Here is a 21,663-nt window from a genome sequence, read left to right on the forward strand (position 1 = left end):
GGGCGGTGCTGGGCCCCGGGGGTTCGGCGGCTCCCCAGGCGGGGAGCAGGCTCAGCTCGCGGCGTCCCCCGACCCCCACCCTCGCCCTCATCCCCGGGGCCGCCCAAGGGGAGGGCGGGGCCGCTCGCCGCCGGAGACACAGGCGCCCGGGTTCTCCGGTTACTGCTTCTAGTTCTCGGCGCGGGCGCCGCTCCGCTCCGGGGCAGGGCGGCCGGGTGCGCGGGCCCCGCGGCGCCGAGGACTCGGCTCGGAACTTTTGTCGGGCTCCGGGCGGGGGAACCGGGGCGCGCGCGCCTCCTCCAGAGCGGCGGCCCCGCCCTCCTCCCCGCCCGTCCCCGCCCGCGCCCGCCCGCCGCGCCCGGAAAGCCCCAGCGGCTCCTCCCACCCCCGAGGGGGGCTTTCTCCAGCCTCCAGTGACTTTAGTCTCCGAGCGCAGCCGCTCGGCGCTCGGCGCTCGTTTCCGCCGGGCTGGAGCGCGCGGAGCCCCGCTCTTCTGCCGCCGCAGGGCACGAGGGGCGGTGACCCCGGCGCACGCCCCGCGCCCCAGTCTCCCGGCCCGCGCCCCGGCCGCCAGCATGGTGTTGCTGGCCGGGCCCGGGCCGGAGGGCGGCGGGGCGCGCCGCGTGTCCCCGCAGACGCCGTCCCCACCCCGGGACGCTCAGACCGGGGACGATCCTGCCGACTACGAGGAGTACGAGGACTTCTCGTGTCTGCCCGACACCCGCAGCATCGCCTCGGACGACTCCTTCTACCCTGTCGGAGGCGAGGAGGAATACGGCACCGCGAATGCGGAGAGCGTCCCAGAGGGCGTCCCGGAGGAGGCGACCCTCCTGCGCGCCGCCTGCGCCAACGACGTGGGGCTGCTGAGGGCGCTGGTGCGGCGGGGGCCGAGCGCCGAGGAGGTGCAGGAGACCGACCGCAACGGCCGGGTAAGTCGGCGTCCCCGCGGGCTTCGCATCCCCTCCGCCCTCCCCCCCGTTCCGCGTCGCCCTGGTCCGGGCTCTGTCCGGTCCCGCGGTGACTGTGCCGCTGCCCAGCGCGCGTCTTCGTCGCGGGCTGGGCGTGCGGCGCGTGCGGAGCCCTGGGCGGCCCTGCGTCTCCCGGGCTGGGGTCCCGGTCTGGGCAGGGGCGGGGGTGGGTGGTGCGGAGCGTGGCCCGAGGTCACAGCGCCGCGGGAGACGCCGCTGGTCTCGAGTCTTCGCCGGCCGCCTCCCCCTCGGTTCCCGCCCCCGGAGTCCTCCTGTCCTAGAATTCCCCCCGCCCCCACCCCCGGGGGCCCGCGCTCCGATCCGGGTTGGAAACCCCTCGGGTCTCTAACAGCGGGGCCCCCTCCGGCCGTTATCTTCCTTGCCCGCGGGGACGACGTCCGTCCTATCCGGAACCCCAGTTGCCTTCACCCCCGGTCCCGCCGCTCACGCTGCCTTTGCCCTTTCTCTTGCGCGCCCGGAACGCGGACGGGCTCCCCCGGGCCCCCGGCAGTCGGAGTTTCCTCCCGGACCGCCCGCCCCCCCCCCCCCGCAGCCCCCAGCTCGGCGGCGCCCCGAGGGCGTGGTCTCCGACCTCGCCGCCCGCGTGGTCAGTGCCCCGAGCGGCGGCCGGTGGGGTCCCGGAGCAGGGCCTGCGGGCGCGGCGGTGGGAGCGCAGACTCCCTCCCTGTAGGGCAGCGAGGATGGCGGGCGGTGGAGGGAGGCACGAGGGATCCGTTAGTCTATGTCAGGACTCAGCAGGAAACATTTGGAAAAGGGAAGAAAAAGTTGGCTTTCGAAGACTCGAGAATGCCTGGCTCGCAGAACAACCCACCAGACACTCGGGGCGGGGGGACACACCGCAGAGGGACCCCAGCGGCCGAGCGCCCGTCCGTCTGTCTGGGTGGACAGCGGCAGCTGCTCCCCGGAGTGTCGCGGTCTCCGGGTCCCGTGGGATCCGCCGCCCCAGCCCCGCACGAACGGGGAGTGCAGGTGCCTTTCGCTCCAGAACCCGTGGCTGACAGGACGTAGGTGGTTGAACTCGGGAACTCGGGGACCCTGTGCCTTTCGTTGATCTCCGAGCGGAGTGGTGTGTCTCGGTCTGCGCTTTGGGCTGGGCTTAGTCATGTTGGAGCCTGCCAGGATCGCTTTCTGCTTCCACACTTTGGCGGCTCCACTTGACACAGCATTTGACAGCAGGGAAGCGACTTGTGCTTGGTGTCGTGTGTCCCGGGGCTGGCCCGGAGGCCTGGTGGTGGTAGGGCCCCCCTCCGCGCAGCCTCTTCTTGCCTCTGCCCTCGCGGTGGGGGTGCTGCTGGGGCTGTTTCTGCGCTGTGCTTTGGCTTTTGCCAAGGTGAGTTTTCACATGCAGGTGTTGATAGAAAACCTCTCTGGCCCAAAGCAGGTAGTAAGGCCGGCTTTTAAGGAAACCCAGCGGCCGGCTTTTAAGGAAACCCAGCAAAGATCAGGAAGAACAGGGTGAGGGGGTGGGGTCTCCAGGAGGCTGGGATGAGCAGAGGGGGAGCAGCTTGGAGGCTCCGCTGGGCCTGCTTTAATGATGTTTCCTTTGGGGGAAAAAATTAAAAGTTTGGGGACTGCTGCATTCTAGCCATCTGAGAATGATATGAACAGGTGGTGGCTAGGGGCGTTTCTGGGCTACTTTTGAAAGCCACTCCCTCAGTTTAGGGTCTGGGGAGGGCAGTGGAACTGGACAGAAGAACAGGTTCCAGCCTCTCTGCCTTGGTTTCCTACTTGAACCTCACAGGGTCCTGAGCATGAAACCCCCTCATGCACGTGACACTGACAGAGCCCTCCTTAACCATCCCCTCCTGTTTTCTTGGCAGCCTCCTGCGGGCTCTGAAGAAACACGTCCTCCAGGACTTTTCCCCTCTGCCAGGCAAAGCTCCTTTTCTCTCTGCCTTTCCCCCTTGGTTGCAGAGTCTCTTTGTTGCTCTGTGTAGGGTCTCATCCTCTCTGCTCCCCGCCAGATTATGCTGGAGAAATGGTACCTGGCTGGCAAAGGGAAGACTCCTGGGCTCTTGTGTCTTCCGACCAGAAGGAGCAAGTCCTGTGTTCTGTGCGTTAGTGGGGGCAGGGCGGAGGCCAGAGCTTCTCTTCTTCCAGTGGTTCCTAGATTCTGTTGGCCAAACAGCCTCCATCTTCCTATAAAAACTGCGAATAAAATGTTGTAAAGGGCCAGTGCGCGACCTATAGCAAATGGGGCCAAGTGTCATTGCGGACTTACTTCTTGCAGACCTGTTGTGTGCTAGGCAATGGTCAGGTACTGTAGGAGACTGGAGAGAAATCCAACAGTCCTTGCTTTTGAGAGTTGACCTTTTGTTTGAGGTGAGAACTCAGTAATAGTCTTCCAGGAAGACTGCCTGGTGCTTAGAACCCGAGGCAGGGCCCCAGAAGGCCGTCTGGAGAGATGCAGAGCAAGTGTCTTCCAATGCAGGGAGCTCTGACAATCCTGGGAGCCCAGCGAGGAAAGAGTTGGGGACTGTGGAGGGAGGACATTCTTGTCAGCCAGCCGAGACAACTAGGTGGTGGCAGACTGTGCTACAGAGAGGAAGGTTTGCAGGAGCCACAGCTGGAGAGCTCCAGCCGGGTCTGGTGGCAAGAGGCCGGCCCAGAGGAGCTGGCTAAGAAACAGGAGATTGGGAAGTAGAACTGGTTTCCTCGTGACACTGTTCAACCTGGGGGCGGAAGTGTCCTCACTCACTGCCTTCAGGTCCTGTCTCAGGGGCACCTTCTCATGGTGGGCTTTTGTCTTACCCCAGTCTAGCCTGCAGCACCTCCAGTGGGTAAACACATTCTACTGGTTCCAGGGATTGAGAGTGGTCATTTGAGGGAGTAGCTGACATTTGACCAAGATGTAGAGAAGATAATGCGGGGAAAGTGATCCATGTAGAGAGATCGGCAAGAGCAAAGGCCCTGAGGCATAAGCCCTTTGGGCCTGATTTATAAGCTTCTCACAATTAGAGATAGTCAAAAGTTTACAGAAAGCCTTAGCGAGAAGTCTGGTGGAGCAGAGGGGTACAGAGAAATCGGCAGGTGCAAAGGCCCTGAGGCATAAGCCCTTTGGGCCTGATTTATAAGCTTCTTACAATTAGGGATAGTCACAACTTTACAGAAAGCCTTAAAAAGAAGTCTGGTGGAGCAGAGGGTACTTGCTCCATCAACAGAAAGTGCAGCTCACAGGCCCTGCCCACAGCAAGCTTCTTATGAGAAAAATGTCTCTAAAGGCTTTGAAAGGATTTCTGGGTACATTTGTTGAACTAATCGTCTCCGGTCAGTTGAGAAGACAGTTCTGCCTGAGCTGACAGATGTTTCATCTGATTTGAGTAACTAAGGCTCCGATGTGTCTTGTTTAAGAAAATGTGTTCTTTCCTGGCCCTTGAGATGGGTGGGATCTTGGATGTGGCTCAGCATCCAGTTTTCTTCTAAAATATTTATTGCTCTAAGAGGATTGCATGATTTAATATGCAACATGTAAATATTTGTCAGACACTTCTCTCCAGTAACATTCAAAGTGTGCTCTGGCTGTCATTTAGATTTACGGTCGTTTTGTTCCTTCTGACTTGGGGACCGTGAAAGCTGCCATGATTCTTTTTCTTAATTCTTCTCTTCCTGTTATTATCTCCCGAGATTCACCTCGATGGCCGTGACAGCTCTGGAGACAGGACTGAAACCAAAAGGACGCATTTGTGCTGCTTGCACTGTTGTAGAAAGGCAGTTCGAATGTCAGACAGCTCTTGAACCAAACTAGGTCCAATTACACTAAATTTAAAATATCGCCCTCCTTTCTTGATGTCGTTCTTCTCGTGGGTGGTTAAGTTCCAGGGGCTCTCCAGAGGCCCCGCCCCCGCAGGTGCTCTCTAGGCTCAGCCCAAGCCCACGCCACACACCAGCTTGGGCGTGTCTCTCTTTACTTGTGGGGGGTGGCGCTTTATGTTTTATAGATTTGTAGCAGTGACCACGACCTTTATCCTGACACACACAAGAAAAAAAAAATTGGTGTTTGGTTTTTGTTTTGGTTTTTTCGAATGCCCCAGGAGGACTGATAAACTTTGGAATCCCCTTTCTCTACAAGGAGAAATCAGGTTGTTGGGATCCACACCCAGCCAGCACTTTGCCTTCCCCAGGCCTCGGGCTTCGTGCACTGTGTGTGCTTAGAATGGGGCTAGAAGTGTTGATCGAAAGTGAATTCTGGTCTCCGTAGATCTGAGGGCCATCAAGCCTGGGGAGCTTGTGGGCTGGGAGCTTGACTCTGCTACTTGGGGATGAGTGTTAGTGTGTTATTTCTGATGTGTGGGGGAGGGGCGAGGAAGGGAGAATGAGCGGGTTAGACGGGAGCCTGGGGGGGGGCGGGAGCGGAGAAGGCGGTCAACGGAAGCCCAAGCCCACAGGCCGGGTGGCAGATGTCTGTCTGCTTCTTCCTCCCCGTGGACCATGGGTGGGGCCTGGGGGGCGGTGGGCGTAGGGGCATCCCTCTGGGCCCAGCAGCGGTAGAGAGGCCCATGCATTTTTTTTTTTTTAAGGACTTAATTTTTAAAAAATATTTTATTTATTTATTTGACAGAGTAGGCACACAAGTAGGCAGAGAGGCAGGTAGGCATAGAGAAAGTGGGGGGAAGCAGGCTCCCCGCTGAGCAGAGAGCCCGATGCGGGGCTTGATCCCAGGACCCTGAGATCATGACCTGAGCCGAAGGCAGAGGCTTAACCCACTGAGCCACCCAGGTGCCCTAAAGGTCTTAATTTTTTAAGGACAGGTTGAGATTCACAGCGAAGTGGAGATCCTGGCTGGGCGGTCGTTTGGCTGGAGTCGGCTGCCGGTGGCAGGACCGGGAAGGTCTTGTCTAGGGCTGACTCTGCCCCGATGGCTTCTCTTCCTCCAGCAGGCTGGCCTGGGCTTGTTCTCCAGGGAAGGGTACGGGTTTCAAGAGGTTCGTGGTCACTTCTGCTGACCAAAGTCACAAGGCCAAGCTCTGATATGCCCTCTTAAGGGGGAGTTTGCTCTTGTTTGTAAAAGGATATTATTCACCAAAAATGCTGAGCACTTACTTGTTTATTTTCAATTTAGTTTTATGAAGGAACGTTTCAGGTGGGTGCCCGAGTAGAGGGTACCGAAAGCCTTTGCGTCCTGACCATCCAGCATCAGGAAGCCACCTGCTCCCGAAGGTCTGTTTTCATTTTCTCCAGAAAGGGTTTTTTTTTTTTTTTTTTAAAGATTTTATTTATTCATTTGACAGACAGAGATCACAAGTAGGCAGAGAGGCAGGCAGAGAGAGCGAGAGGAGGAAGCAGGATCCCTGCTGATCAGAGAGCCTGATGCGGGGCTCGATCCCAGGACTCTGGGATCATGACCTGAGTCAAAGGCAGAGGCTCAACCCACTGAGCCACCCAGGTGCCCCCGGAAAGGGTTTTTTTAATGCTGCTTTTTGTGTTTTTGTGGATGAAGATTTCAGAAATTTAGGAAGACCATCGCCATAGGATTTTAAAGATTTATTTATTTTAGAGGGATAGAGAGAGAGAGAGAGAGAGAGAGACAGAGCATGGAAGGGAGGGACAGAGGGAGAGAGAACACCCTTAAGCAGATGACCCCCTTGAACGGGGAGCCTGACCTGACCTGAGAAGTGGAAACAGACCAAGAGTTAGATGCCCAACTGACTGAGCCACCAGGTGCTCCCACTGTCAGGGGATTTTATTTTATTTTATTTTTAAAAAAGATTTTATTTATTTATTTGACAGCGGACACAAGAAGGCAGAGGCAGGCAGAGAGAGAGAGAAGGAGGCAGGCTCCCCACCTAGCAGAGAGCCCAATGCGGGGCTGGATCCCAGGACCCTGAGATCATGACCTGAGCCGAAGGCAGAGGCTTTAACCCACTGAGCCACCCAGGCGCCTGGTCTCCCACGTTTTTGTAGTAGAACAAAGTGAGGCTCAGAGGAGAGGGAATCTAGGGCGTCGGGAGAGCCGGGTGCTGCAGGGACCCCTGGCCAGCCCCTGCTGCTCCTTTGAACCCTGCTGGGCTTCTCCAAGGGGGTTCTGAGCTTTCTGCCCTCCCCCCTCCCATCTGTGCTTGAGAAATGGGGGAGTGGTTGGGTGATTTTGAGCATCTGATTTCTTTTCTATCCTGTGCTTGTTGTAAAGGAAAACTGAGGGAGAAGTGTTATAGAAATCAGGGTCTCTGAACTCTTGGAATATCATTTATTCATCTGACATTTGTATCAATTTAATAGGCAAAGTATTCAAAGCGATTCTGCGTGGCAGCTTGGGCTACATGTGGCTGTGACCTAGGGAACGCTCCTCTAAGTGCTATTTAACTAATAGTAAATCACTAAAATCCAGGCCGTTAGGTCAATAACTCTTTAAGGCTTATAGGATAATGCAGATTTTCTCTTCTTCCAATGTCCATTATGGTAACGTCTGTTTTTCTAGGGAAGTGTCCTATTTTTTTCCCAAGTTTTAAAGGTCACGAGTCTGAAGTTTCTGTAGAGTTCTCTTTTTAATATTTGTTGTCAACTGTCTTATATCCTATTTTTCTATATTTTTGAGTTTGTGCTGTTTCTCTTTGGTGACAAATGCGGAAAATACCTATCTAGTCAGTCCTATCGGAGAGTTGACTTTTGCTGTGGATCCGCTTCTTTACTCTGTCGTCAATTTCTGCTTTTTTGAAAAATTATTTCTTACCTTGGGTTTATTCTACCTATAATTTTTCTCTTGAAGTATCAGTTTTGCCTTTCCCCCAGGTTTGGTACACAGTGTTTTCTTATTGTTCTGTTCTAATTTACCTTAGGATTTCTTTTCTCCTTTTTTTTTTTGATCTAGAAATTATTTAGAATTACATGTAACATTTTAAAAAATGTATATTTTGAGCTTTATTATATAAATTTTTAAAACCTGATTCAGAGCCTATGGTCTCTCTGATACTTCTTTGAACTTTCTTGAGACTGGCCTTCTAGCCCATTATTGGGTCAGTAATTCTGAATTACAACCATGTGATATTCTGTGATTTCTCCAAGCGAGTCAAACAGTTCCCATACGTAAGATAAAATGTAATTCCTTTTAATTAAAAGAAATAAGAAGGTTGTAGTTAAGTTCTTAAAATATGTGATCAAAGAAAATATGTTTGGGCACCTGGGCGGCTCAGTGGGTTAAGCCACTGCCTTCGGCTCAGGTCATGATCCCAGGGTCCTGGGTTCAAGCCCCACATCGGGCTCTCTGCTCCGCAGGGAGCCTGCTTCCTCCTTCTTCTCTCTCTGCCCGCCTCTCTGCCTGCTTGTGATCTCTGTCAAATAAATAATTAAAAAAAAAATGTTTCATTCAAGATGATTGGGAAGTACTTTTTTTAGACAGCTTACTCGAATGCCAGTATAGGTGTGGTGTGTGCAGGTGTGCATGTACGCATGTGTGTGTGTGTTCTCAGGAGGTCAGATTTTAAGATGAAGTAGGCTGGTAAGAGTCCTTGATGTCATTCAGTGTGTGTGTACATAAAAGAGACTGTTTTCAAGCAGTGTTCTTACGTTTGAAAGACCGTTGAAGGTGAATTTTACTTATTTCTGCCGAGTCAGAGAGAGGAGATGAAGGTAGATGTGAAATCCCCAGTGACAGTCAGCTTGGCGGCCAGGTTGGATTGGAGCCGTGGGATTGAGAGCCATTTCCAAGTAACAGAAACAGATGTATGCTTCCCAAGGCGTATTTATGTCGGCTCTGAATAAGTTCAGTCCAAAGTAGGCAAAGCGATGGGATATGGAGTCAGGTATTTCTCTCCGGCTTCTGCTTCTGGGATTTAACTAACTCTTGGACTAGATACCACACCTGCTGAGCGAGGGCCATTCCAGCTGAGAGAGGCAGGGGCAGGAGGTGGGGAGGGGGCAGGAGCTGTGTTTTGGGGGGCCGCCTAGGACAGGCCGATGAGTGAATTTACCGTAGTCCATTTTCTGAGACAAAGGAAGGTGCGTGAAGTTGGTTTATACATAAGGAAGTGGGGGGAATTAGGCCGAGTGAAAAAAGTCCATCTCAAAAGAGTCAACGCTGGATGAGTCCATTGGTGTAACCTTCTTGGACTAAGGCAGTTGTAGCAACGAAGAACAGCTTATAGGTTGCTGGGGTACGGTTTCAGGGAGAGGAGGAGGGGGTGCCCCTCTAACAGGGTATCAGGAGGGGTCCTGTGGTGATGGCCAGCCCTGCATCTGGACTGCGGTGGTCAACACGACATGTCTACACGACAGAGGACCCCTCGGCCCACCTACCACCCAGCAGCTCTGGACGGCAGCAATGCTGTTTCGTGGTGGCGCACTTGCCCTGTAATCATGTAAGATGTTGACACTGGGGGGGGAAAGCCAGAATGGAAAGCTTCCTGTAGGTCTGTGGCTATTCCAAAATCACAAGTGTGAAATGAAGGAAGGCAACTCTTAGAGATGGTTAAGATGGAAATACTTTGTTTGTTTTACCACCATAAAAAATTGGAAAATTAAATGAAGGCATGCGTTACCTTTTACCTGTAGCCTTACCACCATGAACAGATCGACTCTTAGAAACGAAAGCAGGATCAGACCTGGCTCATAGGTTGGGAATGGCACCTGCTGGGAATATGACATGCTCAAACCACTGTCATCACAGGACAGCTTTTCCCAGGTTCGGGATCCCAGGCCCTACCCAAGACCTAATGGACCGCAGTCTGCACTTTTCACAGCTCTCAGGTGATTGGCACATACCCTTGTTTGAAGAGCTCTGGAACTTTTCTTAGAAAACAAGTTTGGTGGCCCCAGATGGCAGGCTTAGGCTGGTCACGTGATCCTGGACAAGTCACATGATCTTTTGCTCCTGGATGTCCTCTACATCCCCAATCTATAAAATGCCCAGAGGCTCTGGGCCGAGTACATCAGTAACTTCTGTATTCAGCGTGCCACATCGTGGGTGCTCTGTAAGTGGAACTATTGTTTCCGTGACGAATTAATCTCAAGATAGTTTCGAGTCCTGCTGTTTGAATTTTAAGCAAGGGATAAGGGAGAAGCAAGAGAACGGTGTGTCTACTTGGTGATGACTTTTTTAAAAGATTTTATTTATTTATTTGACAGACAGAGATCACAAGTAGGCAGAGAGACAGGCAGAGAGAGAGAGGGAAGCAGGTTCTCTGCAAAGCGGAGAGCCTGAAGCAGGGCTCAATCCCAGGACCCTGGGATCACGACCTGAGCCGAAGGCAGAGGCTTAACCCACTGAGCCACCCAGGCGCCCCTGCTTGGTGAGGACTCTTGTGGTCACAATTTGTTGAGTGTTTATATTCAACGAAAGTGGCATTTTTGTCATGGGTGCAGATGATAGGGGTGGATGCCACCACATCCCGGTGCATCCTGGGAGCACTTTGGTGGAGCCCGAGTCTCCATTCCCGGGGAGGGGTGGGGGGACGGATCGGAGCTCTGAGGCCGGGTGGAGCGTGGGCAGGACCTCGACTCAGGAGCCACGAGGAGGGAGAGCAGTTCGAGGAAGGGAAAGATGGTGCAGACACCAGGCGTCAGGACCAACCTTTTTCTTTCTTCAGTGTTTTCTTCGAGTCCAAGTTCACGCAGAGAGTGCTGGAGTCAAAGCCCCGGCCTGACCTGGGACGTCCCCCCGACTAACGCTGCCGTGATGTTCTGTCAACAAGCCCCGGTCGGTCGGGTCCCGGATTCCGGACTTTCCTTACCTTTCTACTTGTGCTGGACCTTGTGGAGCCCGGTGTGCCCCAGGGCCTGGCCCTGCCCCCTCCTGTCGGGAGGGTCAGTCTGTGCGGCTTCCAGACGCCGGGCGTGGAGCCTACTTAAAAAACAAAATAATGAATGGAAGCAGAAGGGACTGCAGTCATGTGCTGAAGACAGCTGTGGTTTTAATTTATATTTTGGGGGCGGCGGGGATTGCCACTGGGAAGGCAGCATGTGCCTAAATTTAGTCACCTAAACTCGTTTTGTTTTAAACAAGCTCTGTGCCCAGCGTCGGGCTTGAACCCGTGACCCCCGTTGCATGCTCCACTGCCTGAGCCAGCCAGGTGCCCCTAGACTGGGTTATTTTTTAAATCATACCAGAGATCTGTCACCCAGATGGGACACATGGCGGGTGTGTCTTCTTTTTTTTTTTTTTTTTTTTTTTAAAGATTTTATTTATTTATCAGAGAGAGAGGGGGAGAGAGCGAGCACAGGCAGACAGAGTGGCAGGCAGAGGCAGAGGGAGAAGCAGGCTCCCTGCCGAGCAAGGAGCCCGATGTGGGACTCCATCCCAGGACGCTGATCTGAAGGCACCTGCTTAACCAACTGAGCCACCCAGGCGTCCCGGCAGGTGTGTCTTCTTGAGGGTACTTTTGGGAGGCAGGGGAGCGCCTGGGCCTCGGGGAGGTCCTGGAGAGGAGGGTTGAATCTCCATGGCCTTGTGTGAAAAGGAATAAATACATTTCTCTAAAAAATTCAGTTACTTAAAATGCGCTGTGAACTCCCTGGTAAATTTGAAATTTTCTTTGGTGTAAACATTTAAATCCATTGGTTTTAGAATGAGGTACAAGTGTATTGAGTTATTAAAAAAAAAAAAAAAAAAGCAAACCCCTATCTTCTTTGTTAAAAGCAATATCTTACAGTGATTCTGCTAATAATTTTATCAGTTCCCCAAATATTTAGGATGCTGCTAACCTATTTTGAAAGGTTCCCTAATGTTACTTCAGTGCAAGGGCCCTTTGAATCTAACTCAAAAATTCACGGCAACCGTTTGTTTGCATCTCACAGTTTCCATCAACCTATTTGCAAATGGCTTGATTTGGACACAGGAGTTTTAGCAAATGCATAGAGACTATTTCCTTATCAGTAACGTGCTTACTTTAGAAAAAAGTCTCCAGAGAAATGGAAAAAGCTCATTTTTCAAAGAAATGGCTATACCCCAATGTTTGCTGTTAAAACATGCTGGACTCCTATTTGAACTCCTGTGACGGAACACCGTGGACCGTGTGACCTCCACACACCAGCATCCCCTGCTCGCGGTGCTGGAGGCTGGAAGTCCAAGATGAGGCGCCGGTGGGATGGGCGCCCGGTGGGCTCCTGCTTCCTGGCTCTGCTGGCTCACGGCGGGCGGTCTTCTCACTTGTTCTCAACGTGGGAGAAGGGGCAGGCGCTCTCTGGCATGAATTTTATGGGGACACTCATCAAGGGGCTCCACCCTCCTGATCTAATCACACTCCGAAGATTTCCTAATACATGAAATCCCTGAAGAATTTAAAAAACTGCATTTAAAATATTTTTTCCCCTTGCAGGAGAGCTTGGTTATTTGTGTAATATGTGGCTACAGCCGCACCTGCCTGGCTTCCACGCCAAAAAAGCCTGGGATGTTCTCCTGGAGAACGGATGGGTTCACATCTAGATGATCTCCATCTCTGAAAGGATAGGATTCTGAAATTTGGTGATTGAAAAAAAAAAATGTTTACATGAGTAAAAATTAAATAATGATGTTGTCCCAGAATGTCCAGGAATAGAAAAAAATTTTTTTAAATGAAAGCTAATTGAAGCCTTGAAAGTTGTAAGTGATGGGAAATCCCCCAAATGCGGACTAAAAGGAAGTCATCTGAAGGGGAGAGTGAGGAAAAGAGAACATTCTAGCAACAGCTGCATCGATACGTAGCTCACGCATTATGCAATTCTCCCCCTTAGAGCTGACAGTTTGGTGGTTTTGGGGACGTTCACAGATGTATGCAGACGTCACCTGGGAGAGAAAGCTTGTACCCGCCGAGCTGTGACCGTCTGCCCAACCCACCCTTCCAGCCCTAGGCAACCACTCATCTCCTTTAACATGTTCTTGAAAGAAGAACTAGATCCTTGTCACTTTGTGACTGCATCTCTTGACCTTTTGCCCCATAAAGGAGTACAACATTCATTTCACCACAGGAAGTGCCCCGTGCAAGATGTGCGAGACGGGTGACAGGTGCAGGCTCTACCTTTAAGTGTCTTGCCGTCAATTTCCTATGACTTACAATGTATGGTAGGAGTTCAGGTTTTCACACAAGTGTGCCAAGCCCTGCATATGGCCCATTTCACACGGAGCATCAAGCCCAACTGACCCCTTGGTCATCCCTCCTTGGTCTTGCTGACCTGTCACCGAGGTCTGCAAAGTGTGGCCGCAGCCCAGCAGCGTCAGTGGCATCTGGGGACTCACTCCACACTGCCTGAATCTGAAATTCTGGGGGCGGGGTCGCCCTGTGTTCCACCACCCGCCAGGGGACCCCGACTCACTCCTGAGAACCGCTGTGGTCGGCGCGGACCTCTCTGGTCAGTTTCGGTTCCTCCGGGACGGGTCCCTCTCCTGCCGCAGCGTGTCTCGGGCTCTACTTTGGAGAGAAGAGGGAGTTGGCTTTTGTCAAGAGTGTCCAGCCCCGTACCCCTTTCTTGCTCCTGCCTCAGGGATAGCTGTGAGGCTGGTTGGGTGTCCCTCCCCTGAGCCCCCTCCGGCTCTTGCCCCTTGCTGCCGGCATGGCCTCTCCCGTCTTACCCTCTCTGCTGCTCTTTCTCTCCTGTGACGGCATATTTGGAACCCTCCTCATCAACAAGGGGATAAAATCCCAAAGCAAACAAGTCCCAGACTCACTTGCCAGTGGGTTGGGTCTGACAGTGTCCTGGAGCCCTGTTTCCCAAGGCCGGAGGCATGTAGGGCGGACAGTTTTGTAGCCGGCTCCCAGGGCCCTGCCAAGGCTGTGGGGGCTGTTCTGCCCGCCCCCCCGCCCCCCCCCCCCCCACTCCCACCTTTGGCTTTGCAGCTCTCCCTCCGGCTCTGTTTTCCGTTTTTGTGAAAACATCCATTCCGAGGGCCGCTCCCATCCCCTGGAGCTCGTATTTCTTTACCCCCAGCCACCCACAGAAACTGCGCCGCCCTCCCCAGCATTTTGGGCTCTGTTGTCCGAGTTGGGAAATGACCTCGCTCGGGAGGAAGGTGGGGATGGCAGGCCTGGGCCAGGTGCAGGGCAGCGCACAGCTCTGCTGGGGTTCAGAGCCCCCATATTGCCATCTGCTGCACGAGTCTGACAGTGGCCTGACCTTGGGAACCCCCAGATGCCTTGAGCCCCCAAGAAGTGCTCTGCAGCGGGCATCATTCACACTGAGGCCACCTCCTTGGACCCCATGGATCTCTTTTAAAGATTTTATTTATTAGACAGACAGAGATCACAAGCAGGCAGAGAGGCAGGCGGAGAGAGAGGGGGAAGCTGGCTCCCTGCTGAGCAGAGAGCCCAATGCAGGGCTCGGTCCCAGGACCCTGAGATCATGACTGGAGCCGAAGGCAGAGGCTTTAACCCACTGAGCCATCCAGGCGCCCCGACCCCATGGGTTTCTTGTCCAGTGCTCACTTCCTGGTCTCACGTGGACTTATACTGATTTCCTTTTTGTTTTGGCCCATTTCTTGAGCTTCTTTCCATGGGTTTGTCTCTCTACTCCCTGGGGTGGTGATTTTTATGCATTAACTGGATGAGGCCATAGCACCAAGTTACTTAATCGCACACCAGTCTCTGTGAACCGTGAAGGTACTTCGTGGATGTGGTTACCAGCTGCAGTGACTCAACGTTGAGGGGATGACCACCGTGAATGTGGGTGGGCTGAGTTCAATCAGTTGAAGGCCTTCAAAACGAAAACTTGACCCTTTTCCTGGAGCGGGAGGAATTCTGCCTCAAGACAAGCATCAGCTCCTGCCTGAGTTTCCAGCTTCCCAGCTCCCATGCTTGTATGACGGGCTCCTTAAAATACATCTCTGTGTGTCTGTATCCCCTGCTGGTTCTCTCTGGAGAGCCCTGACTCACACATCGCCTTAGGAATACTGCCGCCCGGTAGAGCCCCCTCCAGGCTTGTTCTGCTGACGCCAGCTCTCAGCCCTGGACAGCTCTCCCAAGAGTCGCACTTGCATTGAGATCATCTGCAGGATGTTCCTGTGCCAGCCCTCGCCCAGCATCTCGTTGACATGTCTGAAACACAGTGCGTCACCGCCCTCCAGCTTTTGGCATTGTTGCTGCTTCCTCCGGGGCTGCTTTCGTGGGTGGGCACCCTGTGCAGTACCCAGGGCCTCGTGCTTCCGAAGGCCCCCTGTTGGGTGTCAGGCTTTGCTGTGGCTGTCTGGAAAGTCTTAATGATTCGGACCCAGGGCCCAGGATTTTCATTTTGCACACAGGCTGCGAATTCCGGAGCCGGCTCTGGATGTCGCCATGGGGCTAGGTGCCCCTGGTTGTAACCCTGCAGGCCGCCTCCCCCATCTCCTGCATCTAGTCCCTTTCTAAATAATGGACAGTCCCGTGCTGGTCTCCCACTTTCCTTTGGGGTCATAGTGCTGTATTCCGGGGCTTTGCGACATCCCGCAGAGACAGATGCTGGACTTCCTCTCTGGTCCCCCCACGTCCCCCTCGGCTCCCTACCCCTGCGGCATCTTGCCACTTTCCACTCTGTCCTGCCACCGCGTCCCAGTTTGTGTCCATACATGTGGCTTTTCCTATAGTAGCAGCATTTCCGAAGCTCTCCCTTCAAGTTCTCCTACTAGAAGCCTCCAAATGCCTGATTTTCTCCTATTTCCCGTTGCATCAGTAAGGTGACCGAACGGGGGTGACTTGCCGTCCCTCCCAGCCCTGGCAGATCCTTATTGTCCCTGGACGCTCCGCCTTCTGCTCCCTTTACCGCAGGGCGGTCGCAGGTGGCCCCTTTGCTGGGATCTTCCTTCCGTGCCTCCTCCCGGGGCGGCTTCTGTCTGGGTTCTCAGCACGGTTTGCAGCTCGTTTGTAGAACGGTTTTCTCTCTCGGCGTGCTGGGCTCCGCGAGGGGGAGTGTCAGTGCCCGTGTCTTCCAGTGTATGTCCTCTTCAGCCCGGCAGAGGTTGGCGCCCATAGTAGGTGGTTTGTATCTGCTTCTTGAATAAGACTGGGGAACCGTGTCTAGCTGTCCGTTCTATACCTTGATTCTGAAATGCGTACAACTACAGTTTTCGGTCCTACGCTCCAGTTTTTAATCAGCTTGGAGGCGATTTTTGTGGATGGTTTAAGATAAGGATCCGATGTCATTTTTTCGCGTGTGGATATCCAGTTTCCTCGGTATCATTTAACGAAGAGACTGTCTTTTCCCCTTTGTGTGTGTTGTTGAAAATCAGTCGACTCACCACCCTTGAATTTTTTTTTTGGCTCTGTTCTCTTGATCTGGGCGTCTGTTTTTGTGCTGAAACATACTGTTTGCATTACTATTGCTTTGTAATATCATTTGAAATCAGGGAGTGGATGCCTTCAGTGTTGTCTTCTTTCTCAAGGGCTGCTTCTGGGGTCTTTTGTGGTTCTATACAAAATGGAGAATTTTTTTTTTCTGTTTCTGTTAAAAATGCTGTTGGAATAGGAATTGCGCTGAATCTGGATATTGCTTTGGGTAAGTGAGAATGTTTTAATGACACGAATCCATGAATACAGGTATCTTTCTGTTTCTTTGTAGTTTCTTTCATCCGTGTTTTATAGTTCTCAACATACAGACCTTTCACTTCCTTGGTTAAATTTATTCTGATGCATTTTATTCTTTCTGATGCTATCGTAAGTGCGATTGTTTTCTTGATTAGGCTGAAGAAGTGTGACTCATCTTTGCACGTTGATTTTGTATCTGGCAACCTTACCAAACTCATTTATTAGTTCTAACCATTTTTTATGGTGGAGTTTTTAGAGCTTTCTATGTATAGGATTATGTCATCTGCAGAAATCATCATCTTTTTCTTTCTTATTTGGATGCATTTTATTTCTTTTTCTAGTCTGATTGCTCTTGCTACTATTTCCAGAACTGTGTCAAGTAGAAACGGTGAGAGCGGGCATCCTTGTCTGGTTCCTGACCTTAGAGGAAAGCTTCCAGTTTTCCCCCTTCGATGAGGATGTTACCTGTGGGCTTTTCACAAATGGTCTCAAGTATGTCGAGGCTTCTCCGCCTCCCCCAAGGCCAACAGACTTGGCCTTACTGACAGCTGGGCCCAAGTAGTACTTTGTTGGGGGGATTGTCTGGTGCCCTACCTGATGCTGAGTGGTGTCCCTGCCCTACCAGTAGGAAACTTCTCCTCCCCTCTGTAGTTGTGACAACCGGAAATGTCCCCAGACATTGACAAATGTTCTTTCAGGGAACAGAGTCACTCCCCAGCGGACGATCTCTGAGATAGAGAGTAAGGTGAGTATGCAGGTGCCTTACTGTACATGGAGAAGTTCCTGAGGTCGTGCAGGAATCTATAGTATTTGGCACACCTGGTTGCTCTCTTCTGCCTCTTACTCACCAAACGTCTTGCCCAGTGTTTTTAAACTTCACACGGCTTCATTGGAAAATCGTGTTTCCCGGCTCCTGCGAGCTGCTCCTTGTCCATCAAACGAAGGGAGCCCGTCGCTGCCGCCCTCAGCCCTGTAAACACTTCTTCGTTTCTCCGCCGGAGTGTCTGCGGTTGTGCGACACCTGCCGTTACACTTCATTTTCCTCTCGGAAAATACTCATAATAGGACAAGTTGTGCTCTTAAAACTGTGATATGAGGAGACGAGCGGCAAGAGGCATGACGCATCCACTCAAATTTCACAGAGTTTGCCTTTCGTGATGATCTGTCCGGGGCTGGGAGGAGGTCTGGAGGCGGCCGCCACATGCTCGTGGAAGCTTCATTGATGATGAAGCTTCCGAGGAGCCCGAGATGACCCATTTCATGCCTGGTGAGACTTTGTGATGTGCATTCTGTCAAGTAAATTGCGCGTTTGGTTTTGATTTCAGGGGGTTTTTATTAACTAATGACACTTGGAGCAAACACTGGGCTGCAGTTCTTCCTTTAAAAAAAGAAAACTATAAAGACTATTTGCATGAAATAGGCTTCTTGAGATTGGTTCTTGAGTTTTGAGGTGACCTTGTTTTCATGTTAATGGATTCGTTGATTTAGCAAATATTTATCGAACGGGCTGCAGTGGGCCCTGTTCTGGGGACCGGAGGACAGAACACAGAAGACTGAAATCCTTACTCAGACGGAGCTCCCGTACTTTTGGGAAAGAGAAACAGTACACAAGACCATCACAAAAAAGGCATAAAAACCCTAGCATGGGGTGGGTGCTGAGGAGAAATGGGAAAGCAAGCAGGGTGTGAGTGCACACGTCCAGAACTTGCCCTCCGCGCGGAGGAGAGAACCTTTAAGTAAAGCCAGGGCAGAAGTGAAAGTCTTGCGGTGCTGCTGTCTAGGGGAAGAGCAGCCTCAAGAACAAAGGGCTGTGAGGTGGGAACACCTGCAATGTTCTGGAACAGCCAAGAGGCCAGAAGGGCAAGAGCAGAATGAAATGGGGGGGGGGGGGGGCTGGCAGGAGAGGTCAGAAGGGACTGGTGAGCTCCCTTAACGAGAGAAGGCCATTCTTGGGCAACCAGAGTTCGAGGGGCAAGAGAAGGAGACCCAGCTGGACTCAGAAGTGAGTTTGAGTCAGGTCCTGTGAGGCTCTTGTCTTCAGCACTGCTTGTGCTCAGCGCGTCCGTTCCATCACACTTGGCAGGATCAGCGTCCTTCCAAAAGTCCTGTGACAAAATCACGCATTCCCCGGAGGCATACTGGGTTGGCAGCCACGGTCCCCAGACGTGGTCCTTGGTTTCCAGATCTGTCTCTGGGCTGCGCACTGATAGCCCGAAACTTCCAACTCTTTCGGTCTGACTTCAAGCCTGGGAGGTCATTTCCCTCTGACGCAGGAAGTTCAAAACTGGGGTGGTGTGGGTCTGTGGCGCGCCAGGCTTTCCTCTCGGGGCAGGAGACCCCGAGAGAACCCCGAGACCTGGAACGCCCTTCTGGGGTGCTTGTGGCTTCCTCTGTCAGTCCTCACGGCTGCTTTCTTCCTTCTAGCGCTCATACAGTTCCTAACAACCTTTAGGCCCACAGAATGGTTCTCATCCTCCGTTTTTTTGCTCAGGATCTTAACATGTAATTTAGGAACTTGCTGTAGGTCTTCTAATGCCAGAGCAGTTGCAGATGGGGAAAGATTTTTCTAGAGCAAGTGTGGGCCTTTTGCAATACATTTAGGTTGACCAAGAACTTACTCATGTGCTTCCTGGCTCAGCAGCAGTTATGTGCTCAGAGATTGGGAGGCTCTTTTGCTGAATTTCAAGGTGCAGTCAAGTTGGAGAACATGAAGTCTTCATGGTGGCAGAATGTTTCTAATTTTACGGATTCGTGAAGATCCTCCTGAAGAGTTTGACTTTCCCTGTGAATGCTCACACTACCCTCCGATCTTCACTCCTTTACTCTGATATATTAACAGTAATATCTGTTAGATTCTTTTTTCTGTTTCCAGTATAAATATTTCGGGGTGGAAAATGAAAACAAAACAAGAAAGGGCCAACTACAAAGAAGAAAATATAAATAATTACCACTGGTACCCGGAGATAATGAAGTTAATGTTTGACACGAACTGTTGATCTGTCTGTTTATCTATCCCTCGAAAGTTTGTCCTATAAATACAGTTTTGGATCCTGCTTCTACATATACTCTGAGCTCATTTCTGTTGAATGTACTTTATAGAGTCTTGATTTTTAAAAATTTTTTAAATTAATTTTTGAAAGATTTTATTTATTTATTTGACAGACAGAGATCACAAGTAGGCAGAGAGGCAGGCAGAGAGAGAGAGGGAAGCAGTCTCCATGCTGAGCAGAGAGCCCGATGCGGGGCTCGATCCCAGGACCCTGGGATCATGACCTGAGCCGAAGGCAGAGGCTTAACCCACTAAGCCACCCAGGAGCCCCTGGAATCTTGATTTTTAAAAGTGATTCCTGCATACATCATTGTTTATTTAATCATCTGTTGGGCATTTTCGTTGTTTCTGAAATTCTGCTGTTTATAATAATGCTCCGATGAGTGGATGTCTTAGTGTATCTTTTACTGGCACTCAGAGCATTGCTTTTTAGGTCACGTTTTAGGAGGTGTATTATAGAGTTTAAGATAAGCATGAGCCTTTGAAAGGCCATCTGCTTTTCTAGGAAGACAACTGATTCCTCCTTCCACCAGCAGGGTTATTACAAAATGGCCTGTTTCGCTGGATCCTTGCGACACTGCACATTAATAATTCAAAATATCGAAATGGGTTTGTTGGTCTTTGAAAGATTCAAGTCTTGCATTTTTATTGTAAAATATTCAGCTAACATAGAAAGGCAAAATGCCAAAGATGAAACTCTCTGATCTAGAGATAATTAAATGTTTCAGGTGTGACTTCACAGTCATTTAATATAATATGGTACATGTAATCTACTTTTTTCCTTAGCAACTTATTGAGGACATCTTTCCATGCCAGCAAGCACATGTCATTATTTTTAATTGCTGCAATATATTCTATTTTCTGTGCATTTTCATTTATTTAGTTTAGGACTTCCTGGTGGACATCCTAGAGATGATTTCTAGTTTGTCCCTTAGAGCAATGCAGCAGTTTATAAATACATTTCCATAGATCTACATATCTATATCTGATTTTAAGGAAATTGATAGGTCATTGATAGGTCTTGAGTTTGGATGCACATGGTGGGTCCTGTTATTTTCATGAAAAATTCTGCCTCTGCACGGGTAGACTTCTGTTTCCGTAGCATTACATCTGGTCATTCTAATTGCTCTGGCCCTGTTGGCCCTCCGAGTTAAGACCCCCGCATATGGATTTCCCTTTGCAGTGAGACTCGAAATATTAGGAATAGAGCCTCCTCCATCAAGCCGAGTCTTAGAGGGAAGACGACATCGAAAAGAGCCACGGCCCACTTGCCCTGGATGGATCCTGTGAGCAAGTAGACATTTGTCACAAGCCATTGGAATTTGGGGCTTGCTCGTCACTGCTGCACAACCTCGCCTGTCCTGATTGGTGTTGCACATAATCACAACTTGCCTTCTAGAAGAGTGAACCTGGTTATGTTCATTAGCAAGATAGCAGAATACCTCTCCTTTCAATGCTAGTTATTTTCACTCATTTTAATCAATGCTAGTTATTTTCACTCATTTTAATCTTCCCTAAGTCATGGTAAAAAAGCACTTTAACATGCGTGTCTTTGATGATTAGTGACGTTGAAACATGTCTCATATATCATTGTCTTCTCTGCCCATTTGTTTGGAACAGTCTGTGTTTTCTTCTTGAGTTCTAAGCATTTTTAAAAAATGCCAAAGTTGTTATTCTTTGTCTAGCATATGTTCCACATTCTTCTTCCAGTTCGTATTTATTTTTTAAATCTGCTTCAGAGTTTATAAAATTTCTTAAGTACATGGCTTGGTATCTTTTGTCAGTTTGGGAATGCCCTCTGCTGCCGTCTTGTCAAATACTGCCTCATTTTCTTTTCCTTCCCATTGTGTGACACCAGATTGACAAATATTAGACCTTTTCCACTCTGCTCCGTGTGACGGTTATGTGGTTTTTTCCCCCTTATCTTTCCATCCTTGTTTTCCTGTCTGGTCGTTTTTCGTTCACCCATCTTCCAGTTGACTAATTCTCTGTGTATCCTGTTCTGTGAACTGATTAGTTCACTAATTAGTTCTTAATTAATAAGAACTTACTTAGTTCATTAATTCTGTTTATCCTATTCTGCTTCTTAGCTCCTTTTTATTTGTTTTTTATTTATTTTAAAAGATTTTGTTTATTTATTTGAGAGAGCGAGAGAGCACGAGAGTGAGCCCTAGCTGGGGGGTGGGGCAGAGGGAGAGGGAGAAGCAGCCTTTCCAACTCGGGGCTCCAT

The 21,663-nt window shown here is 51.0% G+C and overlaps 1 protein-coding gene across 1 annotated transcript in view; it reads left to right on the forward strand.

Annotated features, from left to right (window-relative positions):
* The first annotated feature begins 439 nt into the window (after positions 1 to 439).
* Positions 440 to 21,663, forward strand: part of ANKRD33B (ankyrin repeat domain 33B) — a 70,925-nt gene continuing 49,701 nt past the window's right edge. The window contains exon 1 of the mRNA XM_059416908.1: positions 440 to 929. Within this exon, the coding sequence (XP_059272891.1) occupies positions 576 to 929 (354 nt within the window). The 5' untranslated portion in view covers positions 440 to 575. The remainder of the gene's footprint in view (positions 930 to 21,663) is intronic.

This window comes from Mustela nigripes, chromosome 12, assembly GCF_022355385.1.
Source record: "Mustela nigripes isolate SB6536 chromosome 12, MUSNIG.SB6536, whole genome shotgun sequence".
Taxonomy (NCBI): domain Eukaryota; kingdom Metazoa; phylum Chordata; class Mammalia; order Carnivora; family Mustelidae; genus Mustela; species Mustela nigripes.